Below are 24,058 nucleotides of genomic sequence, written 5' to 3'. Positions count from 1 at the left end.
ACATGCCAAGGTGCTACTATAACACCTACTAGTGAAGCATGATATTTGCAACACTAACCATCAACTATTGTAAGACATATTGCATAGTTATTGTAACGCCTATGTGATAAATCCTATATAATGTGTTGTTGTAATGTACGTCACCACAACACCTGTATAAACTACCACAATAAGTCTTCCCACTATTGTAATTCCTACAATTTCTACTTTTTGTTACACCACCATTGTACAATTGTCATCACTAACATTCATTGTTGTCCTCAATTCCCTGTGCCAAGAAAAATATTTAGAAGAATCATATACATTAGGGGAATTTTGAGGTCTAAAATCGACCTCAAAATGAAAAATATACTAAAAAAATCAACTTTAAAAGAACTAATAGGATTCAAATGATGATGTCATCCCTAGGGGTAAGTGATTTTGGAGAGAAAAGAAGAAAACTACTTTTTTCAATTGTATTTTTGACTTATATATCTACTTATATTTTTACTAAAATTTTAAGTGTGGGTCCTCGTTGAATGTGGAATTATATTTATCATCCAACGAGTACCCACTATGTATACCTTTGAGTAGACTAACAACAATAAAAAATCAAAATGTATGAAAAGATTGTGTTTCTTTCATGCATTTTCAACTTTTATCGATATGGGTGTACTCAAAAGTATGTTGAAAATGGCAACAAGAAATGCTAAAAATAGAAATGGTATAAATAACATCTGAGGTACCAGTGTTGGATATAGCAACAAGGAATGATAAAATATATATGCTAAAAATAGTATTGCTATAAATAGCATTTCAGGATAGATTCCAATTTTAGTTAGTCCCTGAACTAAAATTGAGAATTAAAATTTGAATTTGATCTTACCAGTTGTTTGTAAAATAATTAATTAATTCATCTTGAGTTAATTCGTTGGAGAAAATCAAACATGAATTCTATGTGAGGAAATGCAACAGTTATCCCATTGATTGAGGAATTGATCCCTTAGTTAAAGAGATAAGGATGAGTTGTAATTTGAGTTGCAATTAGTTAGCTCAGTTAACTAAGTTAAGTCCAGTTATATTAGTTCAAATAGTTTGTTGAACTAATTGTGAGTTTAGTTATCTAATGCATGCATGCATGTAACTGCTGCACTTCAGATAACTGAATATTCTCTCATAAATAACTCATTCATGTCAGTTCAGTCAGAGACCCAGTTGACATCAGACAAAGGGACAATGTACTATCAGTTGGAGGATTTTTCCTATGTATGAAACTCATCCATGTAGAAGGAATTATCTCCTTTAGGATTGCACAATTACTTCTGAGCTTGGTGAGTTGCGTGAGAGGTGAATTCACACAGGTGGCAACATTGGACCCCAAGAGTAACTGCGCAAGGAAATAGGAGGCTTGGATGACAGAGGAGAAGGTTTTTGAGAAGCCTTTGACTGTCTATGAGCAGAAAAGGGATTGTATTGAGAGCAAGATAGCCTGTGAGCTAATGAATTGTGTAATCCAGACTATTTTGCACTTGTATGATAATAAAAAGATCGATGTTTTTAGCTGAGGCTTTCCCCAAAGTATTATTTTGTGTTCATGAGTGATTACTTTCTCATTCTCAGTTATATGTGTTCTAATTTGATCTTTCTCAAAATTGATTAAGCTTCCACAAGTTTGTTGTAGAAGTAGACCCTGTATTACTATGTTTTCCTTATTAATCAAAGACTTTGTCTTTGCCCCTTCACTCTCTATTTCCAAGCCTAGTTAGTGATTTTAGTAGATCTACAACTGTAATACTTGCCCAATACCTCACCTAAGGAGCTAGGGCCCTCTCCTTAGCTACATATTGTAATGGTATAGTTTAGATTAGTTGCCATTTATTTCATCTAAATATTTATGTATATGTATATGGACATTTGTTTGTTATTTACTTCCATAGCTTATAATTATTTATATTATTATTTGGTTTCAATAATTGTTCACAGGTTTTTCCACAAACAAAAATAAATTCTACCAACCTGTATGGACTCTCTCTTTAACACAATTATTTATATGTTAGAACAATTTCAACTTATGCATTAAAGTTCTTATCAAATATTTAATATTGTTGAATTTATAATTTGGTCAAAGCACACATGTCATTCCTTGTGTTTACTTGATTGTGATTAACGATAACTGTATGTAGAGTTGTAATTGTTCTATAAGGTTGATATTTGAATATCACTTGTGATAAAATCACCAATTAGTTTAGTTTTATGCAATTTACATTTTTAGTAATTAGATGAGTGTGTTACTTTCATGTTAGGTAGATTAGTCTTTCAAATCCTATTATCCTATCTGGGGGTTATATATAAATGAATCTTCCTTATCCAGTTGGGAAAGATCAGATTCAATTCCCATCAATCATAGTTTTAATTAATTTGTAGGGAGAATACTAAAATCATTAATATGGAATTGATGATTAGACAACATGAATTAAAATAATGGTTATTGAGAATAAGATATTATTTCCAACACAATATAGTATCACAATTTATGGTTCTCAAAATGCTTTGCTAAAAGATGTTTTTTAATATTTGTTGTTTAACCAATCATACAAAATATATAATCATTATATATTAGCCCCTACTTTTCAACAATTCAAAATCATTGATTCTTTTTATTTTATTCATATCTATATCTGTATCCTCTAGTTCTGAATCAATGTTGAAAGGATTAGCCATAGAAACATCATCATCCATGCCATTTTCAATAATTTCACCACCAATATGATCATCATTAGAAAATTTTCATCTACTTCTAGTTGAACTTATTCAACTTCTTCATCTGCCACATTTACTTGCACTGAATTATCACTACAACAAAACCAGCGATTTGCACCAGATTTAGCACCAGATTTTAGTGCATTTTTTTTGTAATTGTGATGAGCAACCTGGCGCTAAATCTGGCTCTATTGTACAATTTTTAAAGCGTCCTTTTTTGCACCTGATTTTGCATCCTTTTTCAAGCTAGATTTTGCATCATTTTTTACACCAAACTATGCATCATTTTTTGCGTCAAATTTTGAACCAAGATTTGCATCTTATTTTATGACAGGTTTTGCTTCTAGTTTTGTGTCATTTTTGCATCTATTTTTCATTCTCTTTTGCTTCCTATTTTGTGTCATTCTTTGCTTCCATTTTTGCACCATCATTTGCATCAAGTTTACACTGTATTTTGAATCCAATTTAACGTCTTTTTATGCATCCATTTTGTGTCAGTTTTTGCATCTAGTCTTACGCCAGGTTTTGTATCTAGTCTTACACTAGTTTTTGCTTCTATTTTTGCACCAGCTTTGGTGCCTATCTTTGCACCATGTGTTGAATTTGATTTAGCACCAAATTTTGCATCCATTTTTGTGCCCATTTTTGCATCTTTTTTTGGACCATTTTTTACATCCACATTTACGTTTGATTTGTCTCCATTTTTCCCATCTCATTTTGCACCATATTTTGCGTCATTTGTTTCATCCAATTTTGCATCATTTTTAACACCATCTCTTGCATCTAATGTTACATCATTTTGAGCATCCAAATTTGCATTTATATTTGCATCTTATGTTGAGTCATGTGTTGTGTCCACCTTTGCATCTTATTTTGTGTCTAATGGTACATTCAATTTAGAGCCATTTTTTACGTCTAATTTTGTATTTGTTTTTGCACCAAGTTTTGCATCCAATTTTAAGCTATTTTATGCCCCTTTTTGCACCATTTTTTGTGTCTACTTGTGTCCAATGTTGCACCATTATTTACACCGACTTTTTCATCCAATTTTGCATTTTTTTGGTGTCTAGTTTTACATCGTTTTCACCATCCAAATTTGCATCTTTTTTTGCCTCATTTTGTGTCCACATTTGCATATAATTTTGTGTCTGAGTTCAAGCCTAAATTTGCATGTGATTAGGAATCATTTTTTACATCCAATATGGCATCCTTGGTTTCACCTTTTTTCAGCCCCATTTTGCATCTTGTTTTATGTCTTTCTTACATCTTTTTTTTTTTCCTTTTTTGCACCCAAGTTTGCATCCCAAATTTACACCATTATTTGCATCATCATTTGGCATATTAATTTGTAACGTTTTTTGCTTCTTTTTAACGCTCAACTTTGCATCTTATTTTACATCTAGTTGTTGTCTTTTTTTGCATCTAATTTGGTGCCCATTTATGTGTCCTTGTTATTGCCCAATTTGATATCCTTTTGTATGCCATGTTTTGTTCCCTTCTTTGTGTCAACTATTGCACAATTTTTCACTTCTAATTTAAAACACTTTGTATGTCAATTGTTTGCATTTTGTATTAATTCCTAGTTTAACATCCAATTTTACTTTCAATTTTGCATCCATGGTTACATCCGCATTTGACTTCTTATATAGAGTATATTTTTCTTTACATATATGACCCCCTTTATAGATTCATAGTGAAATATATGATAGTTTCTAAATATCATTAAAGCAGATATTACAATTCAAAATCATTTGTAAAGAAGTTTAAGAGAAATTGACAACATCCATCCAAAAAAATAACAATGTGTCATTAACAATTTTCAAAACATGTATAAAATAGCAACATAATACTAATAAAATCAGTATTATTTTTAATCAAAACAAGTAAAATTCAAATATGATTAACAAATCAAAATATTTCATGAATATCGTTATTCTACCATAAATTAGCAACATACATAAATCAAACTCATCGTATGATTACAAAATCAAAATGTCTCATTGATATAGGGTAAATTCACAACACCCATCTAAACATAACAATGTCATTCTACACAATAATTTCTTCATAAAAAACAATGCATGTGCATGCCTAGCTACCACCACCAAGATCATCCTCATGATCATCTTGACCATCCTCATTACTCTGATCCACATCATCACCAACACCGCAACTATCATCATCATCTCCTCCTTCACCACCATCATCCTCATCCTCATCCTCATCATCTCCTGATATATGTTGAACATAATTTGGATCATCGTCTTGGCAATCATTACCTATAGCATTCTGACAAAAAAATCAATATTACATGTTAGTATTAATTACATAACACAACGCATGTTTTTGTTATACAATGTTAACCATAAAATGAGGTAAGATATACTAGCATTTGCACCAGATGTTGCAAAGGAAACGTCGTAAGGCATAAATTGAAAAATACAAATACAACAAAAGAATACTTTGATAAAGAATAAAAATATATTGAATGCTCAAATCAATGCCCCATTAACTGGAAGCATTTAGTAGACATATCTAATGCAGAGACAAGCAAAAAAATATAATTCTTCAAATTCTAGATGGATGCAATCACTTAGTAATGCCATGTTGAGAACCTTCCTCTACTTGTAATATCCTCTATCAGGGGCAACCTTCACGCCTCTACCTTATATCAACACTGACGAAGTTAGCAATCCCATTGGCCCATCCTATTTATCTGTCAAGTTTGAAGCATAAGGCAAGTGACTGGACACTGGTATTATACAATAAGCTGAAACCTAAACTGAACTTCCCCCATGGGCATGACGGACAAGAGATGGGGCTTTTCTTAAATAGAAGCAATAGGGCAATCTTTACATCCCTACCTCATCAACATTGATGAAGTTAGCAATCCCATTGGCCTATCCTATTTACCTGTCAAGTCTGAAACATACGGCAAGAGACTGGACACTGGCCAATCCTATCAGATATCCCTCTATCAAAGCAAAATTCTAATGGCCCCTGCTACAATTATACAATATCTAGAGAGCATCATTAGAAACATCCTTTGGAGAGATAAAATTGAAAACAAGTGGCCTCTACTCCATTGGAAATGGGTGGCATTTCTTAAATAAGGTACGAGGGACAGAATGCAAGATCTTTTTAGCAAGGTCCCCCATACGAAAATCTATTGATACTATTGATGGAAACACACTTTGGAATAAATCAATTAGAAGTATCTGGTGTGAGGAAAAAAAATAGAAGAGATAATCAAGAAAATATGTATGCCTAAAGGTTGTATAATCTACAACGATGTGCTTCAAAGTAAAATTTTATCTAAGGTAGACACAGAAGTTTCAATTCATACAAAATTAACTATCAAATTGTTTTGTTTAGACTCTTAGAGCTAACTTTAAGTTTTAACAGCAGAAGATCAGACAGACCAGTAGTTTAGGAACTCTGCACTCCTCACCATTTTTGTATACTTATGGAGAAATTATAGATTTGTCAGATGGATGAAGATGTTTCTGAAAGCATCATTTTGCAAACATGCAAATTCTCCTCTGCGTAAACAAATAAAAGCTGAAAAAAGAGAAGAAACCAAAAAAGGGGTAGAAGTATAGGCCAACCCAATGTGAAATTTCAATATAACCTTCTCTAACCTTGTCTAATTTCTAAACAACACATTTAACTAGTCATTGATGTCATGTTTCCTCTTTGATGCTTTACATCAAATTAACTTCAACTAACCCCAGCAAGGTAGATGTGCCCACCACACCACTTCATGAGAATGTGTACACAGTTGTACGTCCCTTCATTATCTCAGATGATGCTTTTACTCTCCACCAAACTCCTCGCATGAGAAAAGCAATCTTTGCAAGGTCTCAGTTCAGATTTGGGAAGCTTTGCAAAGGCACATTGTGTTGTTTCATGATGGTAAATGTTATTCATGAATGGCAATTTCTATCTGATTATGCTGAATCCAGGGCATCCTCTTTTATTCCTTGCTGCTTTATGGTTTTTCTGGTTTTGTTTATGGTGGTGTGAGGCTTTGTCGAGGTGTGGTGTGAGAGAGGGACCAGACCATCTTGGGCTACCCTCCTCTTGGGATCAGCTCCTACTCAGGTCTCTTTATTTTCTTCCTCTCGTCAAGTCCTTACTCCTCAGTTGGCCGGGGCACGCACTTCTGAGGTGGATTCTATCTGCAGCAGGGCCTCCTCAGGGCATACATAACCCCGAAAGCTCATCAATTGCCGTGTGAGTTGGAACTAGCATTTGAGGGTGGGAAAATGGCAATGGAAATTTGAGAGGTATCACTGCTTCATTGCTGAAAGGTCATCTATCAAGAGTAGATGTACCAGTCCCATTACAACTAGACAGCTGCAGGGAAGGGTACTCCTTTCCAAAAATGACACTAAAAACCAAATTCTGATGATGATGAACATGATGCAGTTGGAATTTAAAGCCATGGACAAGCATTTGACAAGGATAAAAGCAGTCTTACTGCATGGCAAAGGCCCAACTCATCTAGACAGTCCAGGTGATCAAGCACCCATAGATGTGGAGGTTTCCACCTCCTAGTCTCCTCATGAAAATTTATGTTTTCTATCTTTACTATTATAGTAGGATTATGTGTTATATTTTGTGGCTGTTAAGCCAAGGCACTGTAGGCTTTTTTAGAACTCAGTATATTTTTTTAAAATGTATATTTTTGGACAGCAGACCTCCTGTATTGCCAATGGTCCGGTTTCCCTAGTGGCAGACCAGAGGCATACAGAAGGTTGGATCATATGTGATCATCAACAGTTAATAAAAGGCCTTTAAATTACCTCCCCACCCCCTTCCAAAAATAAAAAATAAAAATCATCTATAAAGTTTAGAAACTCAATTATTGAGAAGATTTTTCGGCATAAATCACATCATAAATCATTTGTCGACGCGTTCCAAACCAACAAGTGTGGTTCATCGTCAGGACAAGTTGAAGATCCAGACCATGGCAGATTATTTTCCAACTAGCAAAATTAAATCACAACTAGGTTATTATCCAGCTAAGATTAATCAGAAATCAATTTTTTAAAAGTATGTTCTTATCAAGCCCAAATTTAATCAAACTTCAAAAGTATGTTCTTATCAAGCCCAAATTTAATCAAACTTCAATTATACCCTGAAGATGAGCTCTGCAGTGTGGTCAAAAAATTGAGGAATAATCTACTCCAACACAGCTCTCCTCTTGAATAAAATAATGTCCAGCTACCTGAGTTTTAAAGTCATTCTAACCTTTTGTATGGAAGATTTATAGAATTCATTTCCATTTTAGTTATAGAAAATCCCAATAAAGATAGTGATTGATTTCATGTTTGTACATATGTAATGAACACTTAGCACAATAGTATAGCTCAGTTTGCCCAACCCTTTCTACAGAAGGCATAATACCCAGGGAGGTTACAGGATCTATTCCCAAGTAGTTCTGTCCAGTTACCAGCTGGTATTTCAACTAGAAGTCAATTCCATTCCTCACCCAGAAAAAAAAATACAAGGAAAGGAGGGAGAAAGGGGGATTCCATCACTCTGACAATGTACCAACTTCCTCACTTGGAACAGTTAATATGTGGGCAAGTTAAGGGAACATCTTTCTCTGGGAAAATTAATATAAACAATTACTGATGTAGTTACCTCCTTATAATGGCATAAATAAAAATTTTGTTGAATTAATGTTTGTAAGGAATTATCTTTGTAAGGTTCCAATTTTGATGTACGGGCAGAATAAATTATAAACCTATCCATCAACCAAATGAGTCTTGCAAAAAGAAAGAGATAAAGAGAAACTATTCACAAAACCTACCTTTAGCATTTGATGGCCTCCACTATCACTGGTGCTGAAAAATTGCAACATCGGTGTTTCTTTTTGCGAAGGAGAGTGAGTAATTTCACTACCTTTATCAAAATTTGATAAATCACCCTCCCAGTCCTGTAGTAGTCACAAAGAAACATCTTAATATAATGAGGCATTTTCCAAACAAAACCTGTTTAAAAATGGTGCATTGGATAAGGTAGCCTACGTCAGAACACTGTATAGGTCATAGAGGGAAGACCTGTAGCTGCTCTCGGATGGCAGGCACAACCTTATGCAAACTGTCAAAACAGCATGGCGCACTTCCCGACTTCACATCATTGTATGTCGAATCTATGCTTCGAATAAGACACAGTAGCTCTTTTGAAGATACCAAAACACTTAATACCTACAGATGAAAACAAAATATTACATTAGAATACAACAGACTTTAACAAATTATAAAACCGGTTTTCTGGAAAAGCAAAGAATAGAGGTAACACTGCAAAGGACACGTTCAGAAAAAGATGTTATTGCCATTACATATCTCAGTTCTAATGATACAATGAAATACGCATGGAAATTCAACTGTGAATAACCACAGTCCACCCTTTTGAATCCCATTTCATATACTTGTCAAAAAATACATTAACAAACAAAATTATACATGTACTATGAACTCCAGTATAAACTGACATAAATCTCAGCCAAATACCAAACCTGTTGAAAATTAAAGTGATCATGAATATACAACGAAAATGCACGAATGTAAATTGGATTTCAAGTATTGTTTCTATCTGGATAAAAGAAACAAATTAGAAATAATAACCACCAACTGCTACCGTTATCAAAGAAGTGAACTTGTTAGAAGATCAAGCTAAAACAGTGAAATATTGAAATCCAGGAACATTTTCAATAAGACATTAAAAAACAATCATCAAACTTGGCAGGAAACGCAAGGTTTCAGGCAAGACCACTGCCCACCCAACCATGATCCACCTAAGTAACATTGAGTTGCACTCACTTCTTATGTGACTTGAGAATGGATTACGAATGCCGACTATTGGCATATCAACATTATCCAGACAGTTATAGGGAAAGATTTGAGAAACTTAGGACTTCAATTTTCTTTGAAAGCAACAGACTTACTACACACATTCAAGACATTTTTTGGTCAGAAAATCATTATGATTTACCAGCATGGATCCATCTTAAGCACGAATTCACATAAGTTGATATTCACATAAGTTATTGATATAGATCTTCAAGTCTTACTACACACATTCAGGACATTTTTTGGTCAGAAAAGCATTATGATTTACCAGCATGGATCCATCTTAAGCATGGATTCACATAAGTTGATATTCACACAAGTTATTAATATAGATCTTCAAGTAATTTATTTATATAAAGTGTTAACTTATTTTTTGAAAAGTATAAGGTTTAAACATCTTACTCGCATAATTTTTTTTACTTCTAATTACTTTACATGAAATTATATTATAGGTCAAATGGATAACTAATTAAACATGTATAGAATATTCTTTTTTTCTTTTTTATTATAGCCAACATTACTTTTCTATTTAGAGAATATTTTATTTTTATTTTAAGAGGGACACATGTCAACTCTAGAGTCCAAGTTGAGCACGGACATACTTACACATCACGTTCACACTGGGCTGTAAAATGAGCCTCCTAGCCCAATTATACTATAAAGACAGCAAACATGATCACTCCCAATTTGTGTTGAGAACCCTTGACAGTGCATAAGAATATACCAAAAAACATTTTCTTCAAAATTGCATAGTCAAACCAGGTTTGGGTTGGGATCACAAGTTTGTCCATATCCATTCAATATCTATGCCCATTATACAAAGTTAGCGAAGTACCTATCAGATGTAAAATGCAAAACTCAATCCTTCTTTGCAGAACTCGTCCAAAACATGAAGCATATAAATTGCTCGCTGAATTATCAAATAGAAGTAACTTCAGTGCAATGACATCAGGCTGAATTTACCCATTGTTTCTCGAGCAATAGACATGATAATTTATGGAAATGACCCTCCACAAAAGACTGTAAATAGATGGTGTGCTTAGCTATTTGATTGGAAATCTTGTCTACAACTATTTAAACTACAATGAATTTGTCAACATAAAATAATAAGTTGGATAGGTATTTTTCAGACACAAAGCATTTGAGATCCAAAAAATAGACGCTAATCTAAATGTCTCTAATTTAAACCACAGACAATTATTTGTTTGTTGAATTAACAACCAAATTAAGTTTCAATAACACGACGTAATTTTCACATACAAAGCATTTGAGTGCAAAATAAGAAAGATAGTTTAAACGCCTATAAAATAAACCAAGGACATTTTTTGTCTGTTAAACTAATAAACAATTATATCAAATTCAAGCCTACATTTACATGCATGAAGACTGCTCATAACTTAATCTATCAGGAATGGATCATTTGTTGTTAATGTTGAATTTTTCTGTTAATATAGCACTGACAGCAAGGCAAATTCAGTATTTAAAAGGCAGCAATCTACATTCGGATCTGGACAATACTTTTTCTCCTTTCCTGCTATGTGATTATTCCCATGCAAGAGGAAGTTCCAACTAATTGATTTTCACACTTCCAAAAGTAAATTCCTCATGTCTGAATTTTCTAGATACAAAACCTAGGTATAATAATCCTAATTGTTGATCCTACCTTGAAATAAGTACCTTTAATCCACCATTGGATCTTGCTTTAAATAAACATGGGGTCTTGCTTGAAGTGTCAAAGTTTATTCATCTATTCCTTGCTATTATCAATAAGACATAATAGAATAAAGGAAAGAGCAATGCACCTTGTGAGTCATCTGAAGAACTGCCTTGGTATTGATGTGCACGAACTTGTGGGCAAATACAAGAAACTGAACAACAAGAGAGCTATAAAAAGGATAATTAGCCAGAACATAGTTTTGCCAATGATCATTATATCCATAACAACTTTCTTTCGTGCTTCTTTTTACTAATGATCCCACAGAATCAGTACCAGTCTTTTGCTTTTGAAGCAAGCTACCTGAAAGTGGAGACAATCGTTGATCCCTATCCCTAAGCATCTTATTCTCTGCCTCCAAATAATGATCCTCTTCGAGAGCGGGCATCATTTCGCCTTCTTCTCCAATATTCCAAGGCTGTAAATAATCCAACCATAGATCAATAATGTGTGTAGCCTTCTTCAGACAAGCACCTACTGGCCAATAACTGAAAGCTCGTAATATAAACCTGTACAAAGGCCTCTGTAACAGAAGGGACCATGTAGCAGGCACAACCAAACTACTCCGTGGCAAGGAAAATGACCTCAATCTCAAGGTATCCATTTGTGATGCAGCTCTCCATCCAGAATTCAACTCTTCTTGAGGACAACACAAAGTACTGCTTACATAATTGACCAGTATTTTCACAGCCTCTGTGATTTCTACACTGGGGAGACCATACCTATGATATCAATTATTAACAGGTAACAAAATACCAAAAGACTGGCAAACCCGTGAAGGTAAGGGCGAAAAATCGTCATTCACTAACCAAAACTGTACAAAGGTATGAACAACAAACTCGGCGCGAGAAAATATCGATGGATTCTCCTCGAAAAAATGATGTACAGACACACTGGGAGCACAAAAATCAGATATAGGAACAAATTTGTGTAGATACAAATTCAGAAGATGCAAATAAGGGCTAGAATTGAACTTCACAGGCCTTCCATTGTCATGGCTACCGTGCAAACTATGCAGAGAAGACGCCCATTTCTCGAAACGAGACCGGGAAGCCTTCTTAAACCCCAATTTCATTTCATCCGAATCCGAACGATGCATAATATCATTATCTTTGCATACAGCGTAATAAGCAAACCAAAACATAAAATACTCAAATGCATTCAACTGCACCTGAATCCTCCTCCATGGCCGTCCTCCTTCAATCGGTCTTTAAATAAAGCAGGGCAGACTTCAGATAAGATATACAAACCCCTCTCCGACTGAAGCATGTGACGAATCCACGCCGGAAGGCGCTCGGATGGAAACACATAGCGAACCACATTTTCCTCATCTGCGGCAAAGATTGACGAAAACAAAGCTCCAGACGGCGAGAGAAGATTTACGACCGCATTCGCGGAATGCTCAGAGGTCTGCGCGATCCATCCACCAATGCCAGACAGCTGTAAGACCTCCTCGAAGCTGAAGATCTTGCGGAGCAGAACAGGGAAGCATGTTATGTAAAAATGCCTGGTCTGATCCCAGCTGTGCCTATCGATGAAGGATTCCACGACCCGGCATGAATTCAAAATATCAGACGATGATGAGGAAGCATTCAATAACAGCGAACTTAATTCTTGGGCTTCGAAAGAGAAATCTGTCGAAGGTGAAGAAGACACAGCCATTGCACCTCAATTTTACAGTCTCTCTACTGATCCGGTCGGAGGCTTAAATCCCGAGATAAACCCCTTGAATCTTCCTGAACCCTCATGCAGAACCACTAAACCCTACACTACATCGGATCGCAACACTCACTGATCTAGTATTATAGGCATTCGAAGGTGGGGATACTCTTCTCTTTATTTCAAAATATTTGCACCGCCTTAAGTAGCTTTTCAACTTTTGCCATTTCCCTTGAAAGAAGTTAGTGTGGGGTGGGGAAATTATGTTGTTTTTGAGGAGTTTTTTGGTTTGTGGGGACAGGGCCACTCTTTATGTGACCATCCGGGCAAGCGAGGCGGTAATCTTAAGTTCTTGCAGGGATATCTTATCTCTTATGGATTAATATGATTATTGATACTCTCTTATGAATTACTTACATTAGTGATAAGGATAGGGGATTAAAAATTTAAATATAATAATAAATTATATAAAAATAAATAAAAATTTGATGGGGTGTTGAGATGTGTGTTAGGTTACTGAGTGGATTTGTTATTCCATTGTCACCCCAAACATTAAAGAGAGGGATAGTGTCGCCCACATTTAATGATAATGCACTGTTTTAATTTGGAAATCTTTGAAACTTCCTCAATTTCCTACAATTGTTGGGGTCAAATTGATGATATTTGGTGTCAATGTCATGTTGTTGGGTTATCTATGGGATATTTCCTCTGTGGCTTCTATAGTAGTTCCTTAAGCAACGTGGAAGGTCCAAGTTGTTCTTCCATGTTGGTTTGGCCTTCCATCCTTCACCCCATTTCATGAGCTAGACTATCTACATTTTCCAAGTATTGGCAAGGTTGCATGTGGCCCGCATACCCACTGGTGGGAGTACCTGCACTTAAACTCTTCTAGGTTTATGGGAGCTCAACTCCAACAAGTATACTAGTATTGTCTTTGCTCTTAATTTTTTCCACTGGGTCAGCTAAATTTATATTACTTTGGTTTGCTTGGTTTAGGATTCTTTGGGGAAGGTTCAACGTGTTATCTAGGGGTGAGGTAGCCTTGTCCTCCTCCTGCCTACGACAATCTTCCTCACATTGTGTCTTGGTTTTACCATTCCTTTGCAACTCCTTTAGCCTTTGGTTTACCTTCCACCTTTATCCCTAAAATCCTTCATTTTGTACATTTTCCATTGGCCTCACTTTGGTTTTCAATCCCCTAAAATCCTTTTGTCTTTCGAGACTTCACCAATTAGGTTCACTCGCCTCATTATCACCGTGCCTCAACAATGGATGTGGTCGAGACGTGGCTCTGATGGTTAAGGCCCTTTTGGCAAACCCTGTGCTCAGTTGCAAGCCCTAATTGTTGTTTACCTCTTCAATGCAACTACCCCCCCCGCCTTCCCACGAGAAGTCCAGGATGAAATTGTTAGAAAATCGATAATGGCAGCTTATTGTACTTATTTTCCTTTAACTTGATATTTGCTTGTGAATCTTATTTATCTTCTTTGTGTTCTTTAGTTAGATGTATTCATCAAACAATTTCAAGAAAAATAATAACAACAATAGACACATATATTGGCTTTCTTCTTAAAATATGCTTCAAATGATATACAAAGACCCAAACCCTAGACCAATCCTTCTCCTAGTACCAAGTCATCCCTTCCTTAAATCCTTCCTTGATTCTACACCAAAATGTTAGACACTGCAACTTTGACCTGCCAGCTTCAATACTGCTACCCAACCTGCAACTTCGACCCTGCAATTTCGACCTTAAAGCTTCCAAGGAAACCCTAGAGCAGCCTCCTCTTGGGACCTTCCTAATAGCAAGACAACTCCTTATGAGTTCTAGATCAAGTATCCTTCCTTCTAGTTACAAGATGTTGCACTTCATCAATCTACAACTCAGACCTGTAACTTCACTTCTTCCTGCAGCCCATAAACCCTAGAATTTCGCACGTGTGAGAGAGATAGAGCCCAAAACAAAATATTTATGTCCTTCTTGTGCTTTCTTGGCCTTCACTCTTCTTTTCCTGCTCTTCCCAGCTATAGATCGAACTCTTTTAGATTGTTCCAAGGTGAAATGTCACTTGGATGGTTTCAATGTTGTTGACCCATCATCACTAACTAACGGATATGCCCATTACAATTTTATACCACCCCATTATCAATATCAATTATGCATGGGAACCAATTAAAGCAACTTTTCACATTAATTTTATATGAGCATGAGAACATGTGTTACTTTTCACAGCCTCATTTTGAATGCCATAGTCACTTAGAAGGAATTCCTCTTGTAGTAGCATCCTCCCTACTAAACTTTGCTAGTGCTAACATTAGAACCACCATTACAACAAGATATCTTTCTAGTGTTGACAACACCATTATAGTAAGATACCTCAAGAGAGACAGAAAATTTAAAAAGTATGATAGTAATACTTATCCAGAAGATGGTATTGAAACTAGTAATTGTTCACGAATCCATAAGATTGTAAGGTCATTCTCATTATCATAATCATTGTCATCATCATCACCATCATCCTTGTCATTGTTATTGCCATCATTACATTATCATCATAATCACCATTCATGCCATCATCATCATCATTATGGACATTGTTTGCAATTGTTCATAATTGTAGATGTTGTAAGAAATATCATCAACCCAAAAAATGTGATCAGTGCTAGAAAAGGGTTGTTTAGGACACATTGATATACGTAAGAGAAATAACAACTCTATTTTTGACAGATGATCGATGATCATCATCATCACCACCATTATCATCGTCATTGTCATTTTTATCATCCCCATCATCATCATTAATGTAATTTCTATCGACATTTTTGTAATCATGCATCATCATCATTCATGCCATTATTGTTTTTGATGATAAACTAGATGAAAATGATGATCATGACACCAAAGATAATGCTTATGATTATGACAATGACAACATCTAAAATTGGGAAGATTCGCCAACGTCATTAGCATCGTCATCATCATAATCATTGCCATCATCATCATTGTCATTGTAACCACTATCGTCTTTATCATCATAATCACAATTCATGTCATCGCCATCATCTTCATTTTCATCATTGTCAATATTATTGACATTGTCATCAATTGTTCATAATTGTCAATGCCATAAGGAATATCATCAATGCAGAAAATATGATGAGTGTTGGAAAAGGGATGCAAAAGCGAACATAGAAATGGGGGCAACAATAGAAGTAAAATTGGATGAAAAGTGGATACAACATAAGTAGATGCACAACAACATGAAAAACCTGACACAAAAGTGGATGCAAAAGTAGATTCAGTTGTCAATGCAAACTTGGATGCAAACATGAAGGCAAAAGTGGAAGCAAACATGGGTCCAATGGTAGGTGTAAAACTTGGCACAAATTGTGGTGAAACAAATGTGGATGCAACAACGGAAACAAAAGTATATGCAAAAATGGATGAAACAAAAGTGGATGCAATAGGGGATGCAAACGTGGAAGCAAATGTGGTTGCAATGGTAGGCGCAAGATATGGTGCAACAAAAGTGGATGTAACAATAGACAAAAAATATGCAAAATAAGATGCAAAAATGGATGTAAAAGTGGAAGCAAACATTGATGCAACAGGCAAAACAAAATTGGATGCAAAAAATGGATATAATGTAAGTAGATGCAAAAGTAGATACAAAATGAGATGCAAAACGAGACACAAAACCCGATGCAAATCCCGGTCCAAAATTGGATACAAAAAGGGATGCAAAAATAGATGTAGTAGTTGATGAAAACCTAGACGCAAATGAGGATGCAAATGTGGATGCAAAATTATAATCAAAAGTGGGTGCAAAAGGAGGTGCCAAACTAGGCGCTAATTGTGGCACAAAAATATTAGATGCAATAGTGGGTACAATAATAGATGCAAAAGAGGATGTAAATATGGATGCCAAACAAGAGGGAAAAGTGGATGCAACAAAAGTAGATGCAAAATTTTATGCAAAACTAGACACAAAACACGATGTAAAACTTGGCACAAAAGGGATGCACAAATGGATGAAAAAATGGATGCAAAAAATGATTTAAAAAAGGATGCAAAAGTTGATGCAAGTGTAGGTGCAAAAAGTGGATGCAAATGAGGATGCAAAAGTATGTCAAACAAAATTAGGTGCCAAACTTGATGCAAAACCTAGAACAAAACCTGGTGTAAAGGATGACACAAAACTTGGCATAAAATTTGGTGCAAAACGTGGTGCAAAACCTATTGCAATACCTGGTGCTAAACTTGGTGTAAGATTTAGTGCAAAACTTGATGCAAATTTTGTGTCAAGTTTTGCACCATATTTGATAAATGGATGCAAATAGCACCAAAAATGGGCTCTAGATGCAAAAAAAGAAGTAAAAAGGGACGCTAATCACTGGTTTTGTTGTAGTGTATCTACATCACCTTATTGCTCAAATATATATATTTTTTCACTCATTATACTTTCAAGCCTTCCTCTTGGATCATATCTAAGAACATATGACCAAACCTCTTAACCCAGAACTTATGAGAAACATACCTACTCACATTTTCTTGGAGGAACATAACACTCTATATTAAAAAAAATCCTCTTTGTATTAACCATGGTAATTTCATTAGCATGGTCAATAAAAATTCTTTAAATATCAAGTTAACTCAGCTATAACCTATACCATTTGAGCTCAAATAGGACTAATTTAAAGGATTTAAAGTCACACTCAAGTATATCATTTAGATAATGATAATATATATTTTTAGATACTTTTGGATTCATGTCACTTCTAGAGAAAACACTAGTGACCTAAATTATTGTAACTATCCAACAATCAAAGGTTTTCCTCTTGTCATCCAACTTTTTTATGCAAAATTTATATCATTACACCGAATACCCTTGTGGTGTTTCAACTATAGTAATCCAAAAAATAAAGGTTGCATTGTAAGTTAATAAACATAATCAAACTTAGAAGATATTTAAAGAAAAATATATACCACGTGCATTAATATAATGGAGAAATACTAAAAAATGTGGGTGAATATTCTTATCTATTTAAATTTTAAACCACATGCTAAATCATTTTCCCTCTACAAAAGATTAGAATATTGATTATGATGATCGTTTTAACCAATGCAGCCACCCATTCCCATGATATCCTGCCATACAACTATATAGATTGTTCAATCCACATCTTCATCCAATCAAAATATCATTTGCATTGAATAAATGTACTACATCACCATTGTCAACCAACCATATAAGAAAAAGAACAATTCATTAATCATTAAGTACCATAGTAAAACTTAGTAATTGATGTAAGAATAAAAATTAAATAACTACAATAATATATATTAAAATGAATATTTAATCAAAAATATTATAAATATGTACTATCTAGTATCCACATTTCACTTTCCTAAATCTACCTTTTCCTAGTAGGAACTCCCCTTCAAATGTTTTGATGAACTCGGCATCACAAATCCAAGGTGCATTCATATTTTATACTAATTTAGTAGGATACTAATATAAACCAAGGGTTGATATACCATATTTTCATCAACCATAGAACCCTGGGGAAATTCCCTTTGTCTAACAAAATATTTTAATGATTTCAAATACCTCTCCACCATCCATATTCACCTTGTGTATTGGTCCACATAGTTTAACCTCCTCAACTAGGTGTATGTAGTAGTATTCTTGCACATTGAAAAATGTTTGAGGTAGGTTATTTTACATTTCACACATCAGTCGATGAACTTTTATCATCCAGTACTTTATTTCTTACCTATGGATTTCTTTAGGTGAAAACCACTTACACATCATGAGAGGAAATTCCATAAGGTTTTAACAAGAAAGCATATACATTGCAATAAAACCATGTCTCAACTTATTTTACATCTAAATTTTTCTATAAAATACATTATTATGCTTACCTCATGTATTTTCCATGATCACATATTACTTGTTTTATGTTGTTGTCAAAATTGTATAGAAGAGATAGAGGTAAAACATACTATAACAAGAAAGGAATTATTAAAATTTAAATAATTAGAGGATGTACAACATATTGCAAAAAAATAGTGAACCAAAAAGCTAAAAGGATGTATACCAATAGAAATATATAACAAAAGAATTTCCTTAATGAAGGTATCCTAGTAATGAGTTTTACCCACACCCACCCCCCCCCCCCCCAATTCACCTTTATTTTTTTTGAGTAAAATACTTTGGAAATTTAATTTTTTGAATGACCTCATTTACGACATTGCTTTGTTGCTATTTTAATAACCTTAGAAGATCATTTTGTTTTCCATCGCTATTTGAATGCTTCACATTTTGTATTCAATGATTGGCTTCTTTAATTTTATTACAAAATTTTACAACCTTTTCTTTGTCACTTCTTCCATATAAGGATCTCCATAATGTTTTTGTTACATTCTTCATGATGCGCATATATCATTTAGTATTGTAATTCTCTTATATTTTGCATTTTTCCTATTTTAAATTTATGTATAGTGATACTATTATATTGTTACAACATCATTTTAGCATTTCTACAACAACCCTATATAATGTTATTGGCACACCCAAGAAACATTGTTGTAATACCCTATACAGTGTTGTTGTTACTTGTAACACCACTACATAGTGATTTTGTTACACCCTTATAGCATTGATACAACACCCCTATTATAGTGCTACTATCATATTCTTCCTCAACATATAAAACATAATTTCGACTACTACTCGGTACATTCCCAAGCTCGCCCTTAAGAGACATTGACTATATAATAAAAATTTATAATTGAATAAAATTAATATTGTACGTAAAAACAAATATTCTTATTAATACAATAAAACATACAAATACATATAATAAATATTAGCTCACTAAAGGACAATATTTATACCCCACTTTAGCATGCCAAAACTATTTACAATCAATTTCAGTTGTTGTTATTAAATGCCTTCCTCTATTAAGACCCTTGTAGTTCCTACGAGGGAAATAACATCTTTTGTCACCTTTTTCCTTTAATGCAACCAACAACTTAGAAAACCTCTTTTTATATTCTTTTGGAATAATATTATATGGAATTGTAATTAACTATTATTGCAATGGAAAACAATGAAGCAATGCAAGTGAAATATACACATACATTCATCAACAAATTCGTAAATGTAAATATATTTCTACGAGCTAAATCAAATAAAATAAAACCTATTAGAAAAAAGGTACCTCCATAATGCATGTGCAATTTTTACATACAAAGAATACAAGTAGAAAATCATCATTTATCTTGAGGGGTTTTCAACTATAACTACTATAACAATCAATTTTGATCCTAATTTGCTTTTGATAATAATTTTGAAATTCTCTACTAAATGTTAAAATGATTTACTTATAAAATCATATTGACTACTAAATAATCACAAGTTGTAAGAGCAACCATTATGTAAAAAATGTGATGAATTATGTAAAGTAAGAACTATATATGCAACTAAAAAATATAATACAATTTCATTTTTTTCATTAAAAAAAACTAAAAACCTCTACAAAACCATCACATCTTCATCTTAGAGAATGTAAAAAAATCTATTGGATATATATATATATATATATATATATATATATATATATATATATATATACCTTGGCAAGGAACCTTTTAGGTTTTAGTCTAGAAAAGAGATTCAATACTTACCTCACACAACCAACAAAAGATAAGTGAGATAACAAAGGCTTGAAGTTCAGTGACAACATTTCATTCAATAGATTGATCTTAGTAGTCTTGAAGTAGTATTTAAATATGACAATAGTGCCTTTGAAAATATTTGTAGAAATAACCAATAGAAATGACAACGTTTCCATTCTATCTATCCTGATGATGAGCCATAATGGTTGGCTTGAAACGTCGATAAAAGAAATTATGGATGCGATAATCCCGGAAGAAAACTCTACACAAAAGAATGACAACGTTTCCATTCAATAGATTGATCTAAGTAGCCTAAAGTAGCATTGAAATATCATAATAGTGCCTTTGAAAATATTTGTAAAAATAATCAATAGAAATGAACTTGAAAAGTTAATGCTATTACTTGATGAGAAATAATCTTATTATGCAATGAATTATCTAAAAAAATTCACATTGAGTTATTAGGGGATGCTTATATTTATATAAGAGGCCTCTACCAACTATCCTCCTTGACCTCCCAAAATAATCTTTCAAATAATTATTTATATAGAACAGTCATTGGTAAGAGAGTTGGTGACCATTAACACAATTATTAACCACGTGTTAAGTCAAATTCCTTTTTCTGTTAAGTGGATGCCATGATGTGCTTTGCAATCATGACCATAGTCAATTGTGTCGAAATCGCAATGGCATATTGTGACAACATACCATGACAAGTCGAACATATGTAACTATTGTCACACGTGATGAATGTTAGAACGCGTAGTTAAAAACATAAAGGAAATTTGATAATTACCTTCTAATTTCCGATAGAAAATTAAAGTTCATCAAAATGTTTAAACAGTTTGTCGTAAAGAAACAACATCTGTAGTAGTGATACATTAACTTGGGGAGGATACATTAACATAATCCTCAATCATATTGATGGTTAAAGTTATACATCAAAGTCTAGAAAATATATCAACTAGGATAATGACATGAAAATAAATGGTTCATATGGGTCTATAGATTTGATTTTTTAATTCCATTTTGGTGATGATAATGATTTATTAGAAATTTATGAATTCATTTAGGTCTATTTTTGGTTCACCTAACCCCACACATATCAATATCAATATTATATATTAGTTAAAAAAATACAATAATTAAATGTTATTTTTTTTATTTACTAGTTTATGTAAGTCTTGAGATGACTGATATGACTAACCTATGGCTTAAGTAGTCATGACTCAAGGGTATTTAAGCCATCAAAATCACTTGAGGATCACACCCAACCTAGGAAACACTAGCCCTTAGCTTGACTGAATATTTTCCCATGGAGTTTCAAACCGATGACTTTTTCACCATGAAGTTCGTTAACAAAAGACCATGTCAATGTCTATTCTACACCCCATGGGCTAATGCTATTTCTTTATTTTAAATTTATATATTGTTTTTTTTATTTCATTACATAGATTTTAGAATATAACTAAAATCATAATAGCATATATATTTTAAATAAATGGATAACATACCGTGACCACATATCTTAACCCTTGTAAAAGCCTAATTTAAGAGAACTTTTTATACCTTTTCAGTTATATTTTTTCACAAATATTTCTAACACATTATACATATAGTTAGGGAACATAGTAGACCTATTTTTTTTGTCAATGCAAGCCAATTTTCATGGCCATGTTTGTTAATAAAAGAAAGAAACACACTTAATACAACTAAATTAAGACGTGGAAAAGACAACATGGCTAAGTAATTTTTTCTTTCATAGTATGCAATTCTGCAATTTCTCCCTTGACTTTAGAAGGAAAATATTTGTGAAGAAAAAATACATCGTTCTCAAAGATCAAATAGTTACAACATTATACAACTTTTCTATAAACATGTGTGGTTTAGTTGATTAAGAATGCATGCAAAATGAAGATAAATCACATTAAAGTACAAGACTTTCTATTATTTAAACCATCCCAACTATCTCTTTTCAATCTAAGTTTGCACCATATTTATTATCTTATGTTTTTTCTATGTACTACCAGAAATTGAATGATCAACCTCATATGGAGCGCCTACATCATCCATGTGAAGCATGCTGACACAATTAGAATGGGAGATTAGATACTTATTAAATTCAAAATTTATGTTCAGATCTCTATTAACTAATGTGCTAGTCCACAGAGAAATACACCAAGCCTTGTCTCAAGATAGGAAAACTATCTTGATCACACAATGTAACAACTGAGTGAAATTTCTCAATCACACACAAATCTAGGAAGCTAACTAGTTGGAGAATTCATATCAAACGAAATTAGTCTAAGCACAACCTAGAAGCTAGGAACATACTATATATGTCAAGATTTACTCTACCCAATCATGACCAATAATCGTAATGATCCAAACATATGATCAAGCATAAGACAAGTAGGAACTACATAATCCAAGGCTCCACCTTAATGATGTCCTATCTTAATATTCATTCTCTAAGGTCTTCAAAACCTTCCTTTTTGCAGCAAATGCTTCCCGATGAATTAAAGAACCTTCTCAGTCAAAAATTCCATGTATGGTCCATCTTCATACTAACATCTCATATCTAGATTTTTTTTTTTCTGAGTAAAGACTAATTCTATTAAAAAAGAAGAGTATAGTACAATCAAGCTTGCATGCAAGCGAAGTAGAAAAGCAAGGGATCCCAAGGAGATAGGCTCCACCTTGCTCCATGGCGAAGAACCAGGAGAGGGTTATAGAGAACATGGAATAACAAAGAACTGGAACTAAGTAGAGAGAACTACCCTGAGGGGGCTGTTACTATCACACGACTTTTTTTTCCTTTTTTCTTGCTTACTTTGACCCATTCAGTGGAGTTTGGCTGAGCCGAAACAAGTTGAAGACTGTTCTGCCCTGGCGGCGGAATATCCTTCTCAGAGTCTGAGGACGAAGTGAAATGAGAACGTTTCTGGGATATCTGAGAGATGGAGGGGTTTGCCGGATCGTCCAAGGGAGCATCCAAAAGAATCTTAGCATTCTGCCCATCTGCAACAATTTCCTCCCCATCTGAACTGGAGGAATCTGAATCGTCCATAGGGGGAGGAGGCGCACATGGGTTCCAACTTTTGGACTTGGGTTTACGCTTTAGAATCTTCTTTTGTCGAGGTACTGGGGACAATAACTTTGGAGGTGTTCTGTTTGATGACAATGGCGCCAACGGAAGGCTGTATTCTCATAATCCAAGGTTTGAGTCCAATGGAAATCTCCATACTTGAGATTAATCTGATCCGGCAGTCCTCTGCTTATATCTATTTCCGCCCAGATTCTACCATAGGTGTAGAGCCCATTTGCCTTCCGAGAAGAATCTACAGCCAGGTAGCGTCCTAAAGTTTCTGCAATTGCTATGAAGACTGAGATATGCCA

At 34.0% G+C, this 24,058-nt stretch overlaps 1 protein-coding gene across 1 annotated transcript; it reads right to left on the bottom strand.

Annotated features, from left to right (window-relative positions):
• Window positions 1-5,655: 5,655 nt before the first annotated feature.
• Window positions 5,656-12,415, bottom strand: LOC149264165 (uncharacterized). The gene is made up of 5 exons (XM_089396404.1): window positions 12,126-12,415; window positions 11,405-12,038; window positions 8,811-8,957; window positions 8,561-8,686; window positions 5,656-5,739 (listed from the first exon to the last, which is right to left on the bottom strand). The coding sequence occupies exons 1-5, from the start codon at window positions 12,413-12,415 to the stop codon at window positions 5,656-5,658; spliced, it is 1,281 nt and encodes a 426-aa protein (XP_089252530.1).
• Between the last annotated feature and the right edge of the window lie 11,643 nt (window positions 12,416-24,058).

This window comes from Pinus tabuliformis, chromosome 6 (assembly GCF_031772625.1).
Source record: "Pinus tabuliformis cultivar Carrire ecotype Pingquan chromosome 6, CPIR1, whole genome shotgun sequence".
Lineage (NCBI taxonomy): Eukaryota > Viridiplantae > Streptophyta > Pinopsida > Pinales > Pinaceae > Pinus > Pinus tabuliformis.
This window is presented reverse-complemented; position numbering and strand designations above follow the sequence as displayed.